We start from the raw sequence: 24934 nt of genomic DNA on the forward strand, positions 1-24934 counted from the left end.
TTTTGTCGGATATGGAAAGACTCACCCTGTATAATATTATAGATAGATAAATGTGTATATGTATACGCAACTTTTGCATTTTTAATGAAATAATATAAAATCTCTGTTGTAACAATTGCACAAAGAAACTTTGAAACTTTTACCATGAAATCGGTAGATCTATCAAATATTTGCATGGATGATATGTCTTTGGTTATAAGTAATGAATCAATAGCAAGAGTGTAAGTAAGATTATCAGCAAGAAAAGTCAAAATGACATCGTTGCAATTATAATATATGAACCAATTAGATATTCGGAAACTTCTCTATCTAACAACAAGTAATGCCTATCAACCTTTATTTCCAATTTTTTGAAACGTACAAACATGTATATTTTATTCTAACGCAAGGTTAATTATGCAAGATGCTCACGACATAAATTATTTTACTTCGCGCTCCGAATGTCGAAACAGTCAACGTTAGAGTTTGAATTGCAGTTTTATTCTTGACCTAGTATAACTTCCTTTAGTTCATGAGCTTACATCGAACATCGATTTCAAGATATAACTTGCCAACCTGTTTTTTTTATTCTTTGACCTTGAAAACACATTTCTCTCAGGACCAGCGTGAGCGTATCGTGTCGTACGCGCGATATTTGGTCAATTAATATTAGACCATTTCGATTGAAGGAGAGCCCGCGGGATTCCGGTATCCTCAAGTATCGGATAGAATTTTATGAACAAACTTTATACCATAGTTTTCTTCTCTGCTGAGAAAAATCATCTTTTTCCGTACAATTTTGGTGCATAGATTATCATAAATAGGTATAGTTGGATTCTGTTTCTTCGTAACAAGTGATCGAGAGAAAAAATTATCGCACAGTTAAAAGAGAGACAAAGATAGAAATATACAGATACAAGCACTTTATTTTACTCGGGTGCTGCAGCACGACATTTTCTTGAAATTGCAGAAAATCTTACTAAAGCAATATAAAGTGCTATTTTGTTCTACAGTAATATTAAATTTTTGTGAAATAAATAAGAGTGTTGTATCAAACAAAAGATATAAACTGAATAGAGTTATTAAGATGACAATGCTTGAATTATAATATCTCATATGATATCCTACATATCCTATATGTATATCCCGGAAAAAGATAAACGAAAACTAACGCTGCAGCACATTCTTTTTCTATGAAAAATACGAGTATAACAGTAATGCGAAAAGAAATTTATTCCAACTATTCCGAAAATATAGTAATAAGGTAATAGAAAATCCGACAATTATAATAGCTTAATAGTATAATAATTATTCGATGTATAACAGCACTTCATATTTTATTTTTATTAATTAGTTATATACATATAACGTAAAACATTGGAGCTGTCATCGAGAAAAATCACCTGTTAAATGTTATTCATATAGTAAACATAGGAAAGTTTCAGACAGAATTTTACTAGTTTGTTAAATTGATATATGATCCGCAAAGGAGAATAGCAATAAATTCTTAACATTGCTCAAGATCACGACATAGAGTTTAATGTAGCATGCAAATATGTAACTCATTCGTCAAAATTCTCTTCTACAAGTTTCGCGAAAACAGCGAATTTATGATCATCAATATCTGCAAAAATGCAAGTGTTACATCGTTCTCTTCGTCCGATATTGTAAAAAAGAACATCAAGGAGCGAGGGACGAGAAAGATTGTGCCAAGGATACGTGGGTAGTGCATAAATCTTCCGAGGCTATTTGATAACATATACTTCACGATAAATAAGGCGAAGGATAGGAGAGATTAGATTACATCGACGTATGGACTTTACGTGCTTTGGAGGTTGATGTAACTTTTGTGATGTAGACTTTAAAGGATTTGACAAATCTTTGACTATGCATATACTAATTTAAATGTCACACAAGAAACATTAATATCTTATTGGATAAGGATATATACGCTGATAATAAAACCTGCAGTTAAAAGAAAGCGCAAATTATCGCCGATTATCATGCATAAACCTAATTTAATTACTTGTATTCGTGGCAATTTTGTGATACAAATATAATTCATGGAAATATCGAAATCGTTAGAATGCGGTTCCTATACATTTTTCGATAAGTCTAATAAGAACAATTATTTAAACTTTATGAGCCATTAAAGTCAGAATAACGCCATAGCACTTTGTTAATTCGCATACGAATGTATGTGGAAATTTTTCTCGTCACGAAAACGAGTTTCTGCGTTTTAGCAAATTTTGATTAAAAGGAAAGTTATTAGGAGTACCAATGAATGCAGTACACTCTTTCAAATTTCACTTAAATACTTCCTTTATTTTGTCAAAAAAATTTGTACAAACTCTTTAATAAACTACGTTTGTTAGACATTTAACGCATAGAGACAATAAAATGCAATTTTATATAACAAAATACAATTTATTTTAAAAGCGTTTTACAATATTATTTAATGATTTTTTTAAACCGTGAGATGTTTTTATAAAAATGCGTTCAACAGGAACGATGTATAGCGTATTTGAGTAGTTACAGCAATTACACAATCCATTAATACAATATCACATATAGTACGATAGGACATGTGTCAAATTGCATTGAGTTAAACATATCACTATATTATAAAAAAGTAATGCTTTTGTTATTGACCTATTTTTTTATAAAACAATTCTTTAGTCTCACTAAATTATAAAGCTATTTATTTAAGCATAATTCTGCAATACCATCTGAATTCTGCATTTTATACATATAATATTCTGCAATACGTTTAAATAATATTAAAGAATTTTAAAAAAATGTTTCGTGAAAATTTCAAAATAAAAGAACGATAATCTGACTAAATGTCGTAGGCTATCGTTAATTAAAATTTCCGTTGTTTCTAAATTGAGTACGATAAGGCAAGTGAATATTGCAAACTGGGGAAGCGTTGCCGAGATGTACGCTGCATGATTAACGACCTCTCATTTTTAACCGTCGGAATTATAAATTTACGAAGCTTGTGACATTTCCGCGAAAAGTATTTAATCGTATTCCAGTGTGCTATAACTTCCTTTACCCGAAAAAATATATACCGTAACAGAAACATGTAGAGGACAGTCCCTTATTATGAGATAGGATTCTAATATGGAATAGCGGGGTTTCTGTTAAATTAATAGGCATCATCGGTTGTTTCCACGATAAATTTATTGCTCTTGAAACGAAATCTGTTTAGCGGAGAATTCATTGTTAGATATGTAATTGTTACGAAAAAAGGTTTGGGATTGAATTTGGGTTGGAAACCTGCTATCTCATATTAGAAACCTATCTCATAATAGAGGACTTTCCTCTACATAATATTAGAGACGATTTATTAGAGAGAAGATAGAGTAGAATATATCCTACTAGATACGTAAAATATTATAGGTTGCTATGACGATAACTATACATCAATTTAAATAGTAGTAGTTTAATATGAATCTTCTGAGGGTAAAAACAATTAAAATTTTAGCAAAAAAGCATTAAGTGCGTACTCTTAGCAGCCTTTACTTTACGCGCACGCGCGCGTGTGTGTAGAATTTATTTAAAAAATGCTTAGTATTAAAATAAATGGACGGACAATTGTATTTATAACACACTTTTTTGTGTACGGTATCGCCGTTTGCGTGAAGGACGAAAGAGGTCTTCACCCTTGAGAAAAGATCACAACTAGAGAATGCCATACATGATAACTGCTGAGAGATATGGCGTGCTCTCAGAATAAAATACATAAAATATGTAACAAAACGTAGAAAGTGTCAAATGTGGATAATATCGATGCGAAGGTGCTCCCTAAAATGATCGATTTTCTCGCATTATTTTTATCACTTGTGAATCACCCACACATCCGAAATAGTTTATCATGTGGCAAACTTATTGCTTTCTATTACTTTTTTCAGTAAATTTTAAGTTGTGTAAAATTGTAGATTATGCAAATTTTACAAGTGTAACAACAAGTATGTACGTACATACAACCGTATTATTATGAAGTAAAGCAATATACTCATTTAAGATATAATAACAATTTTAATTTAACTTTATGATGCATTATTTTTTCTTCTCTTTTTTATACAATTGATTTTCAAATACGAAAGTATGCGTGATAAAGCAACAAAAAATTCCATTGTTCCATACGTATACATTTTATGCGTTCCAGAGTGAAACAAATGACTTTAATTAATCCAACTATTTGTTTAGCATCGAATTTCATTAAGTGAGCAAACGCAATTGCAACGATGAAATTTTGGTTATTATTTGTTTTAATATTTTTTCTGCGTACAAGCCAGAGATTTTGAAATATATATCTCCTTGCTTATCGTTGCTTGGAAAAGTGCCGAGTAAAGAGACGAGATAGGCTGTCGTATCGAGTGTATTACAGTGTATCACGTATATGATACTTATGGGTTCCAAATTTATTTACACTGATTCTATCTATATAACTTACACGTATGTTAGTCTTGCGAATTGACGAAGAAAAGAAGAAAAAGCCAAGATTGAGTTACATCACAAATATACTTTGTGTTCTGTTTGATTGCCATAAAATGTTTAATATTGAAAATTAAATAATTACATTTAATTATTATTATTAAATATAATCCATTAAAAAAAGAATTAATCGAAATTTTACAATTCATCTTATTCAATTTTGATGCGACGAAAATACAACGCACATTGTGTGTGTGTACGTGTATACTCGTATGTGTGACTGTGGACGCAAGTACATGTATTGTATATATTGCACATTCACATATACAGCCTTGGCGAAAAGAATTTGTCGCTCCTTCAATTCTTAGAAATGTAACTTCTTTTGACTCTAACCAACTATTTTATATATTGTTACGTAACGTTAAACTGAATAACTTAAAGCAAAACACCATAAACACGCAAGAACAAGTTGCGAAACGTTTACAGTTATAGTAAACTTGAATTTTGCCTGTAAGTATTTAGTTTACTGCAGACGCTCGAAGTATGTACATTGCTTAATAATCTCCAGCTTATAGTAGCTTGCTCTAAAAATAATGTCATTTTGTTACAAAACTACCGAAAACGTGCGAACTGGATTTAGCTAAACGTTTGAAAATGCAATTACTTTTTGAGGAAGAAAAATAAAACGCAAATCGCAAAAATAGTGAAATGTCCTCATAGTACTGTGACACGCCACAAATCGTTATAAAAAAAAACAGTCATCAACTGATATTATTTATTTAACCTGAATGTAAAATAATTTAAAGTTATTGAGCTTTCATAGTTTTGGTCAAGGCTGTAGGTACACAATTCTTATGAAAATGTGCGAATATTTATCTCGATTTGTTAGCTCCATTTGATATCGCTAGCAAGTTATACGATTCGCCTAATTGCATCGAAGATATCCTGAGAATTCGTAGGAGGATCTGGAGGACTCTGGTATGTGAGCGTGGTGGCGCGTTCGCATAACGCGGCTTCCACGTATAATTTCGCGATACATTATATGTATCGCGACGACAGCGTGCTCAGTCTGATTATCCCGAAAACAACCGCAAAGATTAATCATAGTGCGATATCGCCAAAACAACTCTTGTCGATGCCGTAATACAGCGTCGCTCCATTCGACGTCCGCACGTGCGACAAGAGTACATAACAAAATGTGTACACCCGCATGCATAGTTAATCAACGTTAATGGGGAAAAAATACTTCTAGGCAGGCATAAAGGGATTGAATGTGAGGGAGCGGAGGTGATTCCGAAAAGAGAGAAAGGGAGAGAGAGAGAGGGGGGGGGGGAGAACATGATGAGCCGGGGTCGAGGATGAAATCCACTCGGGCGTTCCCGCGGCTTTTCGGGTTCGTTCGCTGGGTCATTGGGTCAAATCTACGGTTACATTCAGAGTAGGGAGAAGGCGTGCGCGAAGGGTACTAGCAGTCATATACACGTTATACGCGTTCACAATGCAACTTCAACCTTAGCCGCCACCACCGCCGCCACTACCCCTGGCTCGTTATTCGATGCGCGCCTATTTTTAGAAAGAGCTGCCCCGAGCACGAGAGAAACCGGAGAATGAAAAGACGATGAGGTGAAAGCGAAGGAGTGGGAGGGAGGGGCCAGGCTGAAGCGAATGACGAGAATGAAAGGGGTACAAAGCAGCTGCCACGAGTTGACAGCCCTCGAGACTCTAACAGCGTCCTCGGACGATCGATATTTATTGTCAATCTAAGTATTGACAATCCTCGTCGACGTAAAACATCCAGGGTCAATCGTCGATGGTACGTGACAAATTTTGAGACGTGAACAGAGCGAGTCATTTCAGCGGTAATTTCAGAGCAAATCTAATTGTCTAGGTCTAGACGAAATATCTCGATGAATTAATATTAAACACGTAATGCGAAAATGTTTGTAAAGAAATAAATTTGATTATATTCTTATTTTACTCTCACATCTATTCGTAATTGTTATAGGCGTTTTGGCACTTACAATGTTCTAAATTTCCTACATTTGCTATTCAAACATGTAGTGTGCATATTCAGTCATTGTCACTTCTCTAAGCGGTATCGTTTCTGATTAATCCGTGCATTATTCTCGTAGCTTTCTCGTAACTATGTAAATTTCGAAGCGACGAAATAGGGATGAGCAAGGAAGTGTGACAATCACACTTACCTATGTACATACATACATACATCGCGATACAGATTGCTCCAAATGTTGGTTAGGTGTTAAATCAACCCTATCCGTAATAAAGATCTTTTCTTTCTTTAATGGAGTTTACAACCAGATATTAGCGCATTAATAATTCTACGTCGGCGATTGTGAGTTAACACAGACTATTAGTAAACGCGCTATTAATTGCCTTACTATTATCCTACAAACTGGGCACGAAGACCGAAGGATAGTAGTCTAGCATGCTCGTTTCATTTATTATTTTATTAACCAACTGACCGATTTCATTTAATTGGTCATTTGGTTAATAAATTATCCAAAATGCAATAGGGGCTTTTCCCTTTTACTCGAGTGAGACTTCTTTAACCCTTCTCAGTTATATCATGGGGAGAAATTAACACGCTTCTACATTCTCATTTATAAATTAAAAAAAAACAATATTAATCTTCTCTATTTCTTTGGGGAAGATTTAAGCTGTGCACGGATGTAGTATGTAATCTTGATAAGTCAATAGCATATTGGCAGCAATTTGACCGGAACAAGTTGGCGAGAACGCCGGAGGTGATTCGGTACCGCGTTACTTCCGCTGCGTTTCGACACCGCTAGGTCATTGGGTCAAACCAACGGATATTCGCAGCAAATGAAATTGCACGCATCGCCTGTGTGTACATACATACAATGTACTCGCCAAACGTTTTCGTTCGTAGACTGTGAATTTTTTCTTTGTTTTACAAAGGAAACTTTATAAAGTACTTTCCTACACAGTACACCATTCTTCGAATACGATTAATGTTGAAATCCTACGTTGCTTGTGAAGAACAATTGCGAATTCTTCGTGCCATGGTAACTTTCAAGGATTTTCTGACGTTGTAATATACGAGTATGTAGATGTCCAGTTTAAGCATTTATTTCTACAATTAATCAATAATTTGTATATACGTGTTAATAAAATGCAAAATATATAAATGATTTTGATATTAAATCGTAGAATTAAATGCTCTTCCAAAAAGCTAAGAGGGATTAACAAACTGGCTTGTTTATACATATATAAGCGTAAATGATTTTATTGCACTGAAGTTTCTTCAACGTGGAAACGTTATCAAATTTATTAACATTGAAATAGGAAGGACTTGTTTCAGATAAAAATCTAAAAATGGGTATGCGAAAGAAACCGAAGCGGAAGACGCGAATGGAAAATCTAGGTGAGAGGAACTTAGGACGCACTGTTTCTTACATATGTGGATATCTGTGTGTGCGCGCGGAACAGCAAGGGAGAGTTTAAATTTGCATCGAGAATACTCGAAACGAGAACAGAATCTATCTTGTGCGACGTCGAACCTGGGTTACTCGAGTGAATAATTAACGCAAACGTAAATTCGCAAAACTCGGTCTGCAATAACTTTACGTTTAATGTTACTCGACAACGTGGAATAACATAAATAATAGGATTACTTCCTAGCTAGTTTCTTTCTCTTCCGACGGGAGCTAACATTTTTACCGTAGTACTTACGCAGATAATACTACATGCATTACATAAATAAATTTACATAGTTTCTGCACAGAAAATTGAACAATGAAATTAAAATTACATAATTTAATACAGTTCCTTTATATTTCTACTCGTATCAATTGAGTATCCAGATGGATTATTTTATATATTTTTTTAAATATAGTAGAAATGTGATGTGACACAAATCATACGGATCATAAAAATTTAGTTAAATATTATACTTATTATTACTTTAGCGATTTCTCTATTTCTGACTGTAAACATAATATAAAAAGATAATCTTACTTATTGAACTTCCTTATTCTGTATGAACCTTCTTGATGTACTGCACAGTAAAAGCTACTCAATAATAGATAACGGCATCGTACAATTTCTTCTAACCAGGTAACCTTTTTCAGCAATCCCTCTTCTCTCTTTCTCAAGATTTGTGTACTGATGTGTACATTTAATTAGAAATTTAATAACAATTTAAACTAAAACTTTTATATCTATAAAATAATAAAGACTAATAAAGCAATATCCAATATAAAGATAAAATTTTTAAGCGGCAAGATTAATTCTATGAAAATATATGTATACATACATTGCGTAGTACCGAGATAATTGAAAGCAGCCAATTATGTGCGTTTCTAAAATTTGCTAGCATAAAAATTTAATTTTGTAGATATTTAATTAAAAATTACGGTGCGACGCTAAAAATGCCTACAATTAATTCGAGCGCGGTCAGCGTACATGAAAAGTAATGATGCTTCCAGCGAAACATGTATACATATAATTATTCGGCTTCCCTATTTTATCTTCATCGAAATATATTTTTCGACAGCACATAAATTTTTCTATTATACATATATAAATTATATAATATAAAAATCTTCTCACCGAAAACCATAAGAAGAAAAAGAAAGGAGATATAGAATAGTTCGGTGATGTCGTCACTCTATTGAGATCGTTGAGACGATCATCCTCCAACTTGACATAAATTCTTCTATAGATCTTGTGCTATTTTTGATTTTACAGAAGCGCGAATAACAGTCGGAGGATGAATGAAAACGGGTAAGATAAAAGCGATGTTTTACGACAGTCTAAATATGAGTATACATATATTGATGGAATATAAATAGCGTAATCCTCGAGATTTAAAAGAAATATCGTATTCGTCACGTTTTTTACAAAAATTCACATTACACGAGTTCTACTGATTAATGATCGCTGAAAGTAGGGATAGTGAAAACTTGTACAAACACACATAATCAATTACAAGTTTACAAGTGATTAATTTTTTGCACACCTATTTTTTGTGTTAAAAAATTTGTATTCTCTTTTGAAAGTTTAGATTAAATCAAATTACCCTAACGAATATTAATAAGGAAACAGAGATTGACTAATAAGGGAAAAAGTATGATAAAGAAATAACTTAATCTTTAGTTCTTCTAACGCACGAAACCTTTTCGCTCAAGTTTCTACAATTTAACGTTAAACGAGAGTATTTAAAATTTCTATGTAGTACATATTCAAGGTAAACGAAGGTTTAGTTTTCATGTGCATATTGGTAGAAGTATAATGTTTTCTAGAGGTATGATGTTGAAAAACTCCCAAATTAATAATAGACTCCCAAATTCAATTTGCGAACTATCGTTTGATCGACGTTATCATGTTTTTTCAACACGCGATACCGCAGTATCTCCGCAGCGAACATAAATTGAGAACGTTCCTCTGTATTTTTTCCTTGAACTCGTTGCAATGGTCTGTGAAACTTCGAAATAGACGATGGATGCATACGTAACACTATTGCTATAGCTACATCGTAAAATCGGTCCAGCGCGCCCTCCCCCATGAAATTTTTAGGGACCCACGCCAATCTTATCTAATAAGAAAAAAGAAAGTACACACCTCTTAAAAATATCGTCATATCTTTTAAAACGGTATCCTACACACATAATTACATGAAATGTGTCCAATAATATAGTCTAAATGTCTTAAAGAGAAATGAATATGTTTATAAGATAAGAAAATGTTTTAACAATTGACAGTTATAAATTTAGCTCCTACTAAAAGTGTATAATGAAGATGAATATATAAATAGTATAGGGAAGAAAGAACTAAGATATAAAATAGTATTGTGCAAACTTTGTCGCGCGTACAACGTAACAGGGATAAAATATGGCAGCTACACGTTGAAATATGCATTCGTCGTATTACCAGACTCGACCCTAATACCCTAAAACTGCAGAGGATCACGACCGGATTTATTATTGAAGCAGTCATGCACGTGGTCCGAATTTAAGGATAAATAACTGTGAAAGATGCTCGCGTTTGATTTAATATTAATACACAATTTTTACCATGTGTGAATATTTTCAAAATTCTTAAATTTGTTAATTCTTAATTAAAGAATTATAAATTATATTTTGAGAAGATATTCACCACTAGTTTGTAGGCGCATTCTGTATTTGAAATAATAATGAATAATTTAATGAGCGTAACTATAGTTACGGCAAAACTATAGTTTTGTCAAAGAGAAGATTTGTTAAGGTTGCAATGACCCTGAGAAACAACCGGACTGCTTACTCACATTTGCAATCAGTGGCGTGTATCGTAATTACATTAGTTGCGACAACTTAATTGTAGCAACCAGTAACTATATCACATTACAATCGAGCACACAGATCTACGCGAACGCGTAATTTCGATTATATCTTATCAAGTTTCTACGATCCGTACAAGTTTCGTCAACGTTTCAATGTGTGTCTTAAGGCAGCCTTGACGACGGTCGACGTTGACGAGAGTTCGCGTCCCGACGCACATCAAGAGGAACGAAACGAACAACAAAACACGCGATCCACGCGTCCAAGCGATAAATCATTCGTAATCGTTGCAGTTTTACGACGAAGGGATAGGGGATACTCGCGGAGAGGCACTGCGTGCCGTCCCCGATAAAGCGCGAGAAGCCTTCGGGAAAAGTCTTTGCGAAAGGACGACATCGCGTGAGACGAAAATCCCTGTACCATGAAAAGCGACGAATTTAGAAGTTCACGATATACTCGACTCGATCGAAATCGAGCGGAATGCGGCACGAAACGCGCTGAACCATCCACAGCATTTCAAGTTGGAAAGAATCTAAAATTGTAATTATGTGTAATTACAAATATTTCAGTATGATAATTTCATTTATTTTCTGGAAAAATTTACAAGATTGATAAACTTACTACGTCTTCAAACTTTCAAATTAAATTTTAATAAAAAATTAATTAGGCACTCTATATTAAATTCTCTAATTTCTAATTCGATGAGATCTTTTTGAATCACAAAGTGAAATCACAAAGAAAGACTTGAAATTAGAAAGCTGTGACATTTTCTTCGCACGCTCATGGAAAAACATAAAATTTGCATTTTCAAAGCTGTAACTGTCACTCTCGCACAATCGTATATATTCATGTCAGAAAAACAGTAAATTAATTTTCTGCATAGAGAAATGTCCCACCTTCTAACGTGTTAACCCGCCGATTGCTCCTGTACGGTTCTCTAAATGTCATAGTTGACCAAAATTTTGTGCAATTACCTATTTGCCATTCTATTTCAGAAGAAAGACATTTTAAATATTCGTCCTTCAATACAATAATAATAGCTTCACTTCTTTTATTGTACCAGATATAGTGCTCCGACCCATTCTAAAAGTCAATGATAGTGAAGCCTGTGTCTCTCCTGGAAAAATAAATAATAAAAATAAGATATACAATAGTTTTATTTTAACTATCTGTAGCCAGATGCAACTGGCAAAGTCAGAAAAAGTTTTTTCTGCCGCTGGAATGCTTTCTCTCAAATGAGTATCTTTCTTTCTAATGAGTGGCGTAACTTTCTTTAAAAGTTCCTCAAAAGTTGTTGTGTCCATACGTAAACAGCTGCAATCAATGTTGCAGAATCATTGTGACGCTCCTCTTTTAATAAAAAATATAAACTCCTTCACATCCTTCTCTATCTATTAGGTTCTTCTAAAATAAGTTCCAAAAAGAGGTTGCGATGTAATCTTTTTGCTATTTACTTATATCCACATTCGCTTGTTAATATTTTGATCATTGCACTCATCAAATCTAAGAAATATTATTGCCAACCATTTTCGATATCTTTGTTTAGGATACGTGATTAGTGGTTAAAATTGCTAATCACAAGTGTGATTAGATAATTGTCAATGGCTAATCGTCAATCGCAGCCGCAATCCAATCGTCAATCACTAGTCTGATTAGACCTTCACTATTAGTTGTGAACCAAAATATTAGTAATATATTTCCTTACAGCATAGTACGACTTTTCTTTTGACCTGGTGAATCTTGTTGTAGAAAGCGATTACGGTTTTTGGCAAATTCTATCTCGCGCATTCATTTCACTCTGTCGACGCATTACGATGCGGGTTTCTATACCCTCTTTATGGTCACGATATATTAAATCGAGCACAAGCGTTTTGCAGAGAAGAGCTGCGCTCGAATTGGGACGCCGTCTCGATTCCTGCAATCCGCAGACGTGTGGCTCCGTCGTCGTAATAACGCGTTGGATACAAAAGGAAGTGGTAGCGTTTTCAATGCCGGAGTTCCGTTATGCGATCGACTTCGCCTCATAGCTTAATATCATCTTATTTTTGAGCTTTTCCGTTTCGCACGATGAAACCTTGTGTCGCGATGGCTGACGTAAAACTTAAATATACTCTGATAGAGTTTAAAGGAAATTGAACGGACATTGCATCGAAATTAATTTTTCCAGAAATTATTAACTTTCTTTGCTGTCTTTTATATGACACTTTCTTGTGAGACCTTTGGTGTTCCATTACTTTTTAAATGTAAACCAATGGAAATGAAGGAAACTGTAAAAATGAATTATACACATATTTTGTTTGTCGAAAAATATTTAAATAAGAGGAAAATGTAATATTTAAAGTAGAGATTTCGAGACTTTAAATACCCATTTTCTTTGTAGAAAAATTTTGAAAAGCGATTATATGTAAAGAAAATATTATTTTATTTAGACTATCATATAATATGGAGGTTGAGCAATTATACGAAGCAATTTAATAAAAGGTTATTACGTGAGAAATTCATTTATTCATAGATATGTCGTATATAATATGTACGTAATGAGATAATCTGGCAAAAATGACGATTAATTTCATAATCCCGCGGAGAACTTAATACTCATCAAATATGTATCCGCCGCCACAGTGATATATATCATCCCTTTTCTCTGTTCCCAAGTTTCGAGTATAATAATTCATGCAAAGAACATATATAGTTACTCTCCAAATTAAGCAACATATATCATACGATGTCACATTTCATACCAGTAACGTATCCGCTTTAATGTTTAATGTTGCTTTTATTGTCTAATTTTCTTTATTCCAATTTTCACCACTGACTTATCTAATAGTATTGAATAACCAACTATCTTTAATAATTAGTCAGTTGTATTAATTTCTATTTAAAAATGCTTCCGTACTTATGATATTATATTAATTGTATCCTAGAAAAATAGAGTAAATTACGTGTTTTGTATGTTGCTATAATTACTTTATGCACTCATATCGCTTACATGTATATAATATAATTGCTTTGTAAAACATTATGTTTTTATGTATGTATAATAACATAATGTTTTACAAAGCCCACATTATGCTAACACAAAATATAATTATGACGCATTGCGTTTACGAAAGGACACGATAACAAGCTATTTAAACGTTTCCAACGAAATTACTTTTCGTGTCCTCGAAACATAATGATTTTAGAAAATCCTTGCACGAAAAAGAAAGTCGATTTACTACACTTAGATGAATATACAATTAGACGATGTCAACACGGAAGACCAGAGTTGAAAATATCAGACAAAATATATTATTATAATAATTTAATTTTAATATTTCTATACATTTATCAATAAATAATATTATCACCAACATGATCCGTGAAAAAAATATTAATCTTCTATATATACAATTATATTATATTACCAGATATTTATAAAAAACCAAATTAATTTAATCTCGCAACGCGAAAAGAGTAAATTAACACTATCAAACATTTTTAATTGACCTCTTTTCGCGTTGCGAGATTAAATTAATTTGGTTTTTTATAAATATCTGGTAATATTTGGTCAAATGATATTACACTGATAATAATTTTTTATCTCTTGCTTTAATTATAATATCGAGAGAGACTCGTAATAGGGATTGTGGACCAAATACGAGTGAAACTCGTAGTAGATATTGAACATTATGTCCATAAAAAGCCAATTACATTATATTTATTGAAAGTTTCCTCTCACGATATTATTTACTAAATAACCGGCAAAGAGAGATTAAGGCTGGTGTTCATAATCAGATCTTATATTTAAGACCGTCTTAGGAGAGTTTATCTTAAGATGCAGTATAGAACATTTCATTGGCTCATGGAGTATCTAAAGATGATCTTAAGACGATCTTAAATATAAGAACGGACTATGAATACTGGCCTAAGTATATTGCTAGGTCTGTGTTTTGTCTTGGCATGCGAGCGTTATTGCGACTAACTGTAACACACACGGTCACAAATTATAGTAAATTGTAATAAGGCAAAAGACAAAATCGCATAATTAGAATACATACAAATAAAATTATAGAACACAGGCCAACTGGAAACGTTGGATAGCTGTCAATTAACGTATTCAGAAATTTTTACTTAAGAATTCTTAATGCTGGTATTACTGCTATTTATTCAATTAGATATTCAAATGAATATACATATAGCTTCGTTCAAATTAGTAATAATATAGATGTAGAAAATTGATATTTCTCTCACGGACAATTTATTCTTAATACTTCATGTATAATGTACAATAAATTCACGAGGGGTAAACGGCTGAGGGCATTGTGGTGTACCGATTTCGGGCATTACTGGGTGTTATTTGGCCTTGCTGGAGGCATTATGAAGAATCTAAAAAGATAATACAAGAGAAAATAGGATAAAATAAGATCTTAAATAGTTGCTATCGTTATTAGGTTCGAGACTTTGTATTTGTGAGTAAAGCTTTCCATTTACAGATGAAATATTTTCCTGAATTATACGAAAACTTGATTTCGCGCAACAATGTCCTTCAAATATCGATCAATTCATTCTCAGAGGTGTCACGAACTACCGTGTCAAGTCCATCTCGATATTGATTCATAAAGACTTGAATGCTTAAAAGAGCCGCGGACGCGAGCGGTGGCTTGTCCAGCGCAATGTAAAAACCCAGCTGTTGTATGTTAAGACTAGCTGTAAGCGCATGCAAGTATACTGCCTGCACCTTGACCCGATCTAACTTCAGTCGCGAGAATTACTTGCGTGCGAATCAAGATTAAGTAAGGTCGGCCTGACCTTACTTGCTGCCGACCATCAGACACGATCACCACGTGCGTAATCGTTTTCTGAAGAGGTAGAGTTTGCCGTCTTTTTTAACAATCAGTGACTGATGAGGCTCGCATTTTTTCCGCACAACTGAAAACGAGATTGATATCCGTTATTCGAAATTATAAAAACCATCTTAAATATTATATCACTGAAAAATTTGATATCATATAAAATATTGTGACATAATATTTACACGGGGAGAATTCTCTCTTAAAATTTATCCTGAAAATCATGCAACTGTGAGATGGCATGGCATTTCGGAGAGTTTTTGAAATTTTACCACACATTTTACGAGTAAAATTTCAAAGAACTCTCAATGTTGTCCCACGATTACATGATTTTCAGGATAAGTTTTAAGAGGAAATTCTCTCCGTGTAGTTTCAAGTCTTGTATCCTATTTCGCGGTTTACTCTTCAAGGATGTAATAATACCTTTACAAAATTTTCCAAAGAAATTTGCCACGGAATATCACTAATAAAAAGTTTTAAGTCCACAACAGCTAATTAATTATAAATAGATTTCAATTTGCACATGATATTTATTACTATATGTATATTTGCATCCAAACGTTATACACATCGATATTTAGCGTTACTTACATCGACGAAATTGCCGTGAACGCGATATCATAATGATATTGTCGTTGCTGTGAATTGGAATGTCGTATCACTTTTGCACTTCAATCAAGCAATATATCACTTAAATATACGCGGTCACTAGAACTACAAAATGAAATAGTGATTACCTTCTTCGTGAAGCGACGAAAGGGTTAACACCGTCTGGCCTTTCGCGCGGCAATTTTGTGTGGGCGTTATAAATGTGGTTCCTTTGTGTGATCTCTTTTAATTTCAATTAAGAAATTACATGCCTTCGATCGATTCATTTCTTCAGAATGGCCGAATTGGTTTCGCAAGAAAATCTAACGCAATCCACTAATAAACTATGAATTCTGATATAATTTTGTAACAATTTAATCTTTCGTAACTGACCTTGTTACCTTCTTATGCGTGGTATTTCCATTATATAATAGATTATATATTGTATATTTTTTAATTATCCGATTTTTTATCAAACAAAATATTAAGGAAGTAATTTTTTCAAAGAAAGTGTAGTTGTGTGCGTGTGTGTGTAACGTGAATAGAAAGTTAATATAAAATATCTCACAATCCCCTAAGACAATGTAATATTCAACGCTGAGAGAAGAGAGAAATCTTTTCTTTTATAAGACCCCGCAGCACGAGGGGTGGGTGTGTAACTTGGTAAAACTTGATACAAATTGCAAACAATCCGATTCAAATGAAATATGATAATGTTTTGTTAAAATTGTGCGTTTGTTCTCAAAATTATTAGAATAATGTAGAAGCATATTATAAATTATAATATTAATATTGTTAGTGACGTTTTTCTAACACTGCAGAGATTAATCGCGTATTAACGTTTATTCGTAGTGAAATAACGTTTACATAAGATGACAGTTTTACTCATTAATTTGATTTATTTTCGGGTGAAGCGCCCGAAGTTCAAAGTTCAAACTGTATGCCACGCGAAAGCGGCCACAATCATAAAAGAAGGGGGTGAACTCATCAACAGATTACTCTGGGGCAAGGTAGTGTATTTGTTTAAATCACGGTAGATTATCTGATTTACTACATTAACGTTAAGTCTACCTTTCGTGACTAATGGAACTCAACATTTTTCCTGCGAAACGCTGTATATTTCTGCATAATAAATTTTCCACGTGTTAAGTACCAAGGAATTACTTGAGAAAAACTATACAAGTTCGACTATCTGATGGTATATATTTCCCAAAGGATAAGATAGTGCTATATATTATAATTTGTTGTACTTATTTATGTGTGTTGATCTAACACGACATTTCATAAGATTAGAAATTGATTCGGGATTGCAGGCCAAAGATCACGCAATTTTTCCAATGCAACGAAAAAGTCTTGTTCGCGCTTTAAATCTTGTAACAACTGCCCTATTTCCTTGGCATTTATTACTGTGGTTTCGTCGGAATTCGTCTTAAAGCTTATAAGTATATGTATATTTTTCTGAAGTGCAATATGCATCGCAACGCATCATTAGAACAACAAATTCGTGAATGCACATGGAGCATTTCTCTTAAAAAATCCCATAATATAGTTATTGTATATCTTTCCTAAATTGGGATTGAACATACAAAATTGGTATATTTTACCTTACATTTTATTCATGATATGATATATATTCTGTCAGACTAATTAAGACAGATGATATTACCTTCTCCGTTTTTGATAATAAATAAATTTAATGCCTTCATGAAATCTTATTTAACTTTAATAACTTTAATATTTGAGTTTTTAAATATCTATTTATAACATTTTTCCAATTAGTGATATTCTCTTATATCATATTGTGCAAAAGCGACCTTATGAAGAAATTCTGAAACAGTTTCGTAAGCCATCTCATTCGAAAGGAATAGTATTTGTGTGTTTTATCGAGATACGTATGTCTAAAGTTGAAAAGGGCAACGGGATATCGCAGGCCATAAATTTATTTGTAAATTTACAAGAAGGATACAACGAAAGTCACTGTAGATTAATGGCCGAAATATCGATGTGTGACATGTGAAAATTTGTCTGCTCGGTATGAGTATCCCAGGAAATTCTGGAAGATATCCCATTTTACCTTACGCATGTCGAGTAATGGTGAGAGGAGAAGGCTAGAAAATCTAGTAGCTATGTCAGATACTTTTATCGGGCAGCGTTACTAATGGATTGATATCGTGTTCTGCCATTTGCCCATAAAGCGTTAGTATCGAATGGATATTCACGCGCACATTATTTTTATATCAAAGTAACTATGTGCGAGAATAAGATTTATGCCTTGTCAGCACTTGCAATATTTCGCACCAAAAAAATTACGTTGTCGAGACACTCCTCCCGTTTTAACTTAAAAAATAAATTACAAATAAAAAATCTATTTTTAATGTATATTAAATTTTTTAAGATTAAACATACCTACTTTTAATGTATTTTTCTTTTTAGAAGTATAAATACGAGTGATTATATGAGATATTCTACGGAATAGATTAATAAATTTACGGAATAAATTCTCCTTTTTCACCGTTATAGTTAATGGAAATCATCAGTCGCGGCAGTGCAGCGCATTGCTCGAAGGCAATAGACCCTCCGAAGCTGTGCCGTCGCTTCGTTACTTTTTTCATTCTTTGAAAACTCTCCCGTCGTCTTGAAATTTATCTCATGCTTGAAAGTTGCTCGACGCGACGGCGTCGGAGTTTTGAACCACTATCCATCTGTAATCTAAATCTTTTTAATGCGTTTCATCGATCCGCCTGGTCCGAAGTGGTTCACAGAGAACTTCAATTCTTTTCGTCGTATCATTCGTCTCAATTAACTTCCTCCCGGGATCGTAGCAGCATTAATTGGTTTGAAATCGTCCGCCGTAGTTCCGTAATTTTCTCTCTCTCTCTCACACATACACACACATTCTTTCTTTCGACAATAAAATGCTTTGATACAATAACGCAAAAATTTTACACATTGCCGGATGTAATTCAAACAGAATTAATACGAAAATGAAATATACGTTGCAACTCTAATTGTAAGTAGAAAAAAAGCAATATTATATGTCACATCTTAGTTTTTGTTGCTAATAAGTTATTATATAATTCATTTATATGCAAAGTACCTAATAAGTGTTAAACTACGTATATCATATATCATATCGCGTGAAAGTAACATGCGTCGTGAAGTTCAATTATAACGTCGACAATGTGATCGATCGATTGCAAGATTACATGCAACCGTTTTAATTCGTCTTGTCTGTAATTTTAGTAGATATCATTTCAAATGTGTCGTTTTATTCCTTCAAGATTATTTCTCAACTTCTTCAAAGTATAAACAATAATTTTTTGTATGCAACGTATATTTGATATATTATACATATAGTTTTATACATACTTGTGTAAAACATGCTATAAATATATATAATCTTTTTTAAGTTACATACGCACGCGCACCGCACACACACGCGCGCGCCTCTCTCTCTTTCTCTTTCTCTCTGTTTCTAATTCCATCTTTTCTATCCCGATCCAATGTTTAAACGAAGGATACGGCTTTACGGAAAAAAGGAAATGTCGGTTGCATTTCATTGGCCTCTAAGTAGAAAAGTCCATTAAAAGCATCCCCGATTTGCGTCCATGACTTGCGTTGGCGTTTACGTGGATGGCGCAACGTCACGACTGTGAAAGGAACGACCGCATTCGTTCCATTATATTTTTCATCATTTTGCGGAGCTTTACCAAAGTAAGTTTCCAATTGATCTGGACATTACTCACTGGCGCAAGCATAATTCCGATTGGGACAAGACAAACTCGTATTCATGTTTGGAAAAATTATACCAATTCCATGGGCAACCAAACAGTGATGATAATAAATAGAGAAACGTGATGAATAATCACAAAAGATAAATTAATGTATATTCTTTATAGTTAATCCAGTAAGTAAAACTCATAGATGCTATAACCACTTGCTGTTAGCGCATGATTGGTAGCAATCAAGGCTCGTTACGTCGAAATTTATCGTGTATAACACTGCGGAAACGTATCCTCATGTTTAATGCATAACAAGTATTCGCGGCGAATCTCTACCCCCCCCCCCTCTCTGTCCCGAAGTAATGATGATTCGTTTACTCACTGATAGAACGAGTATCGATCACACAAGATGATTAAGTATAAATCTAAATAAAAATGCTAGATCAACTTGCATATTTGCACCAAAATAAATGCAATCTTTAAGACAACCTAATTGAAAATAATTACACTTACTACCATAAACATATTTTTCTCTACGTAAAGAATGCTATAGAATATTCTGTTTAAAATACTTCCGCTCAAGCATACGCCAATACAAATTCTATTATTTTGTGCCCTTGTTTACGAAAGAAAATATTTGTTGTGCGGCGATAAAATATAGCGACTACTGGTAATTAATTATCAACCAACGACGAAAAACGATCTATCACCGTGAGTTCGTAATTACGATGAACTACGGTTATTTCGCGATTCTGAAAGAATTTACTTCAATAAATTGGGGTCCTTGGCTTTCACTGTAAAACTTTTTAACTGAAAGTGGTAAGTTTTAAAGAAGAAGTACCATTTTTAGAAGTAAGATTCAGCTTACACATTATACAAGATCGTATAATGATTTTCAATAAGCTTTCAAAATTTTGTAATAATTGTTTAATAGTGTTATTTGTTGGATACGTATGAATCAAATTGTATTAGAATCATTGTGATTTGTTAAGTAAAATGAAAAATTATGAAAGTATTTATTTGATATAAATATATACGTATAAATTTTATATATTCATTTTACATAAATCTATGTGTATTACATTAAATTATTATATCTTAATATTTTCTAAAGTTAAAATAATTAATTATTTCTGTATAAGTAAATAAATATGTCTTCTCTTTGATGTTGGTAGATTCTAGTAATATTATGATATAAAGTTAGTTTTATACGTCAAACAACTACACTGTAACGTGCACGTGACGTTATATGAACCGTTGCTCGTACAACTACAATTACTACTTACAATCTGCATTAACACGACGAACTCAATTTCGCCAGAAACTTTTTTCTTTTTTAGTATAAGGGAAAGAATAGTTTGGGGGAAGGGAGATATCAAGTCGATGGCATTACAAGGAGGCACTTTTAATCGAGTATCCTCTCGAAAGCACTCTGTGAATCGTTGAAAACTTTGACCAACTCGTATTGCGGATATTGCAAGCATACCCGGTACGTTACATCTATTCCCCCCCCCTCTCTATACATATACATCTGTGTACATAGAAATAGTATATACTATTTTACAACGCATTGAATGCAACAGTCTGCTTCAGAGATTATACGCTCAGAGGAGTACACCTGACTCTCCCTGTGAGAGAATGTGGAAAAGAACGACGGATAAAAATCTCGAGAGAGGAAAAAGATTTAGCCAATTTTATAGTTGTTACTTAACTGGTTTGTTTTAAGTTTTGAGACATTTAGAGATTTAGACATTTAGAACTGTTTGTAATCATGTATTATTGTAACAATATTGCCAAAGTTTTTGACGGGGCAGGACCTGCAAATTGGTCTTGCGCGATTGTGATAACATAAAACAATAATTATTCGACAATCGTTTATCATAGCATCGTGAGGATGTTGACGACGATTGTTGGCGAATGAATATCCGTGTGCTTTATAGCCAGATCGTTAGACCATCGTTTTCGTTTAAGATTTATGAAATACCTGGTAAACGGAGTCGGTGAAATAACGATCGCGTCCTCGCTCACTGTCGTCACAACTCTTCTTGCAATGCTCTCGAATTCCTGTGTCGCGGCATATTACGGTGCCCCGGCTGACGATGCTTTTAAATTTTATGAGCTCTTTCGTGCTTTTCTATGTCGCATTAACTGAACGTTTGTAAAACTGAGATATCTAATCATCATCACCCGCAACGTTTTTCAACTGGCGAGAACGATCATTCTCAAAACAAACTTTTAGTTTTCACGTTCTTTATCTTACATTACATTCGCGATAAAAATTATTATCGTAATAATAATTGTAATTGCATTACATTATACAGACACAATTCTTATTAACGTTGGTCAATGATCTAACGATAATTATGATACAACAAACTATTATCTAAGTTACATTACAAATCGGTTATACGATGATTAATTACGATCGCCGTACGCAAGGAACACGATACGAACATTTTATTGTTTGCACCTGATGGAATAAGAGATTTCTTCTTGACAGAGAATTGTCATTTGCAAACAAATCAACGCTCGTTGGACGCTAATTAAATACGACGGCTAATTGGATAAGTACGGTAAAACATGGTTCGCATTATATTCTTCGTCCTGTTGTGCTTTAGTTGCGCTATTATGGACCCAAGCACGCTGTATCCCCGTTGTTAATTCCCGCTCATAATTTATCGAGGAACTTAAATGAACTCTGGCGCACGTTGAAAAACTTGGGACACCCATTAGCCAAGTAATGTAGATTTATACAAGAGAAAAAGATAGAGAGAAAGAAAAGGAGAAAAGGGACAGAAGGAAGGGGGGAAAATTTGCTCTATCATGAAATATTAAAATCGCAAGTTATAGAAATATTTATTTAAAATAAAAGAAGATGTGATAGATAAATATATATCTACACACAAGGATTAAATGATAGGAGAAAACGACGAACAAAAAAGTAACGACTTAAAAAATATATGTATATATCGAGATGAGAAGAGATGCATGTTTTCGTGTCGCGTTTTACTATGCCGGAGAATAATATCTTGTTCTTTCTGTTTTTCAGCCGACAGCAGTTTTCTATTAGCAAATGCCCAGATCGTTGACTTCCCGATCGTCTATTGCAACGAGAGCTTCGTCAAGATCTCCGGTTACAATCGTGCCGAGGTACGAGTACGTTATTTGATATTACTGATATTCGATTTGTGCTTTTCTCAATCTTCTCATCTTCACTGATATCATCACGATAGCATTTGCGTATAATTGTATTTGCACGACATAATCGTACGATGCATGAAATGTACTTTACACATAAATTTCTATATTGTATTGATGATTATTAATTAACTAATTAGTTAGTTAATTATATCAAATGCCATAAGTTCATTTAATTTATTAGATTTTCATTCAGTAGATACATAATTTATTAGATACACGCACAAACACACCAATTGACTGCCAATTATTTGGACGTGGCTTATTCGAACATTGATTTCCTGCAACAGCTTGAACACTTTAATAGGAATACCATATAATAATTCACATATTGCAATTATATTGAAGTTACGTCATTTACTCGGTAAGTCGGTTGGTTTTGATACCGCGTATATATTTTTTGAAAAGCTTTGCGCGGATAATCGATAACAAGTGTATTACTGTTCCTCAGCTTAATTAAAATTTGCTGTATTTGTGAAAATGGATTATTATTAATATATTTCATATCAACCTCGTTACGGTTCCTCTCTTAAACTATAGTTGGAAACAAAAGAAATGGATGTCGCTGCTCGTATGTGTTGGTCTCTTTAGATCTGTTTCTTTGGTGAAGAGTCGATAAATGTTTACAACATTATCGTATATTTCGGAATGTCCCTCAGTATTCGCCTGGCGATACTGTGAGCTACGGTTCGTTTATGCTCGGCCATCCCTCACCCTCAGGACGAGAGTGGTGCGAGCACCGAGCGGATAACGGGATTTAGCGACCAGCGGGTTGATTCATCAGGATCGATTTATTATAGTAGTGCACGCGGGGATAAAAGACGGGATGATATGTGTGGGACAAGAAGTCGGGAGATGCTATCACATTGGCCAATCCCGATATCGAATTCTTTTGCCAAAAGCTAATTGCTAATTTAACTGATTGTTCAAAGTCTACTCGCTAAATTGGATAATGTTTCGTTTATCTTACTAATATTTATTATTGCTGTTGCAGAGAGTCTCAAAATTTACACGAAACAATAAATAGTTTGATAAACCGTTAAAATGTAATGAACTATATAATAACTCTAATAATTTAATAATACAGTATATAATGCGCTCTAAACAACGAGTATAATACTGTATAATACAATACTGTACATTAATTATGATAATGTCATTATCATAATGTTCTAATCCCCTCTTATTTACTGATTATCTCCTTCACGTTCATCTACATTCGATTGCACATCATTATACATATTGGCAGGATTTGCTTGCATATATTTATATCAATAACAAAGTATTGGTAACAAAGTTATAAATCATGTACACAGAGATAAATAAGAAATTTTGTCAAATAAAACTCGTAAACTAATGGCACGAGAAACAAACAAAAATAGTCTCTTCTACTTACGTTAAACATGTTGAATTATTTGGTTCGAATGTGACTCGGCTCTAGTTGAGCTTTAGCGTCTCGACCAAAGTGACGACGTAGTAGCAGACGTAGTAACCACCTCGTTTCTGTAAGACTCCCAGTGTTCCAATCCTATTGTTTTGAGAAGATACATGGATTTGGGGTTTGCAAACTCCATTACTGGAAACCGGATTGGGGGATGCTTTTCGAAAGGGTTTTTACAGAAATGGAAAGGAAAACCGGAAAAAAGGTTGACGGAACGGCCGGAAACGGGGCAATGAAACGAAATTAACCCGATTGACCCGATTTCGTTCACTTGACTTTCCGATTCCGTTTCGGTAATTTTTGTAATTTGATCAACTACCATATTGTTATTTTTACACGAGAGATAAAAACACTCTAAAAATCCATCAGTGGATTATCATTGAAAACAGTGAATAGTCACTAATTTGCAGTTATAAGTATACCACTGAAAAT

General features: G+C 33.6%; 1 protein-coding gene across 2 annotated transcripts in view; it reads left to right on the forward strand.

Annotated features, from left to right (window-relative positions):
* Window positions 1-24934, forward strand: part of LOC105561987 (potassium voltage-gated channel protein eag) — a 62222-nt gene that overhangs the window by 7599 nt on the left and 29689 nt on the right. For both annotated transcript variants that reach the window (XM_012012425.1, XM_012012426.1), the window contains exon 2: window positions 22913-23013. In XM_012012425.1, the coding sequence (XP_011867815.1) occupies window positions 22913-23013 (101 nt within the window). The remainder of the gene's footprint in view (window positions 1-22912; window positions 23014-24934) is intronic.

Source organism: Vollenhovia emeryi, unplaced genomic scaffold, assembly GCF_000949405.1.
Source record: "Vollenhovia emeryi isolate VEMERY1.0 unplaced genomic scaffold, V.emery_V1.0 DF939197.1, whole genome shotgun sequence".
Taxonomy (NCBI): Eukaryota; Metazoa; Arthropoda; class Insecta; order Hymenoptera; family Formicidae; genus Vollenhovia; species Vollenhovia emeryi.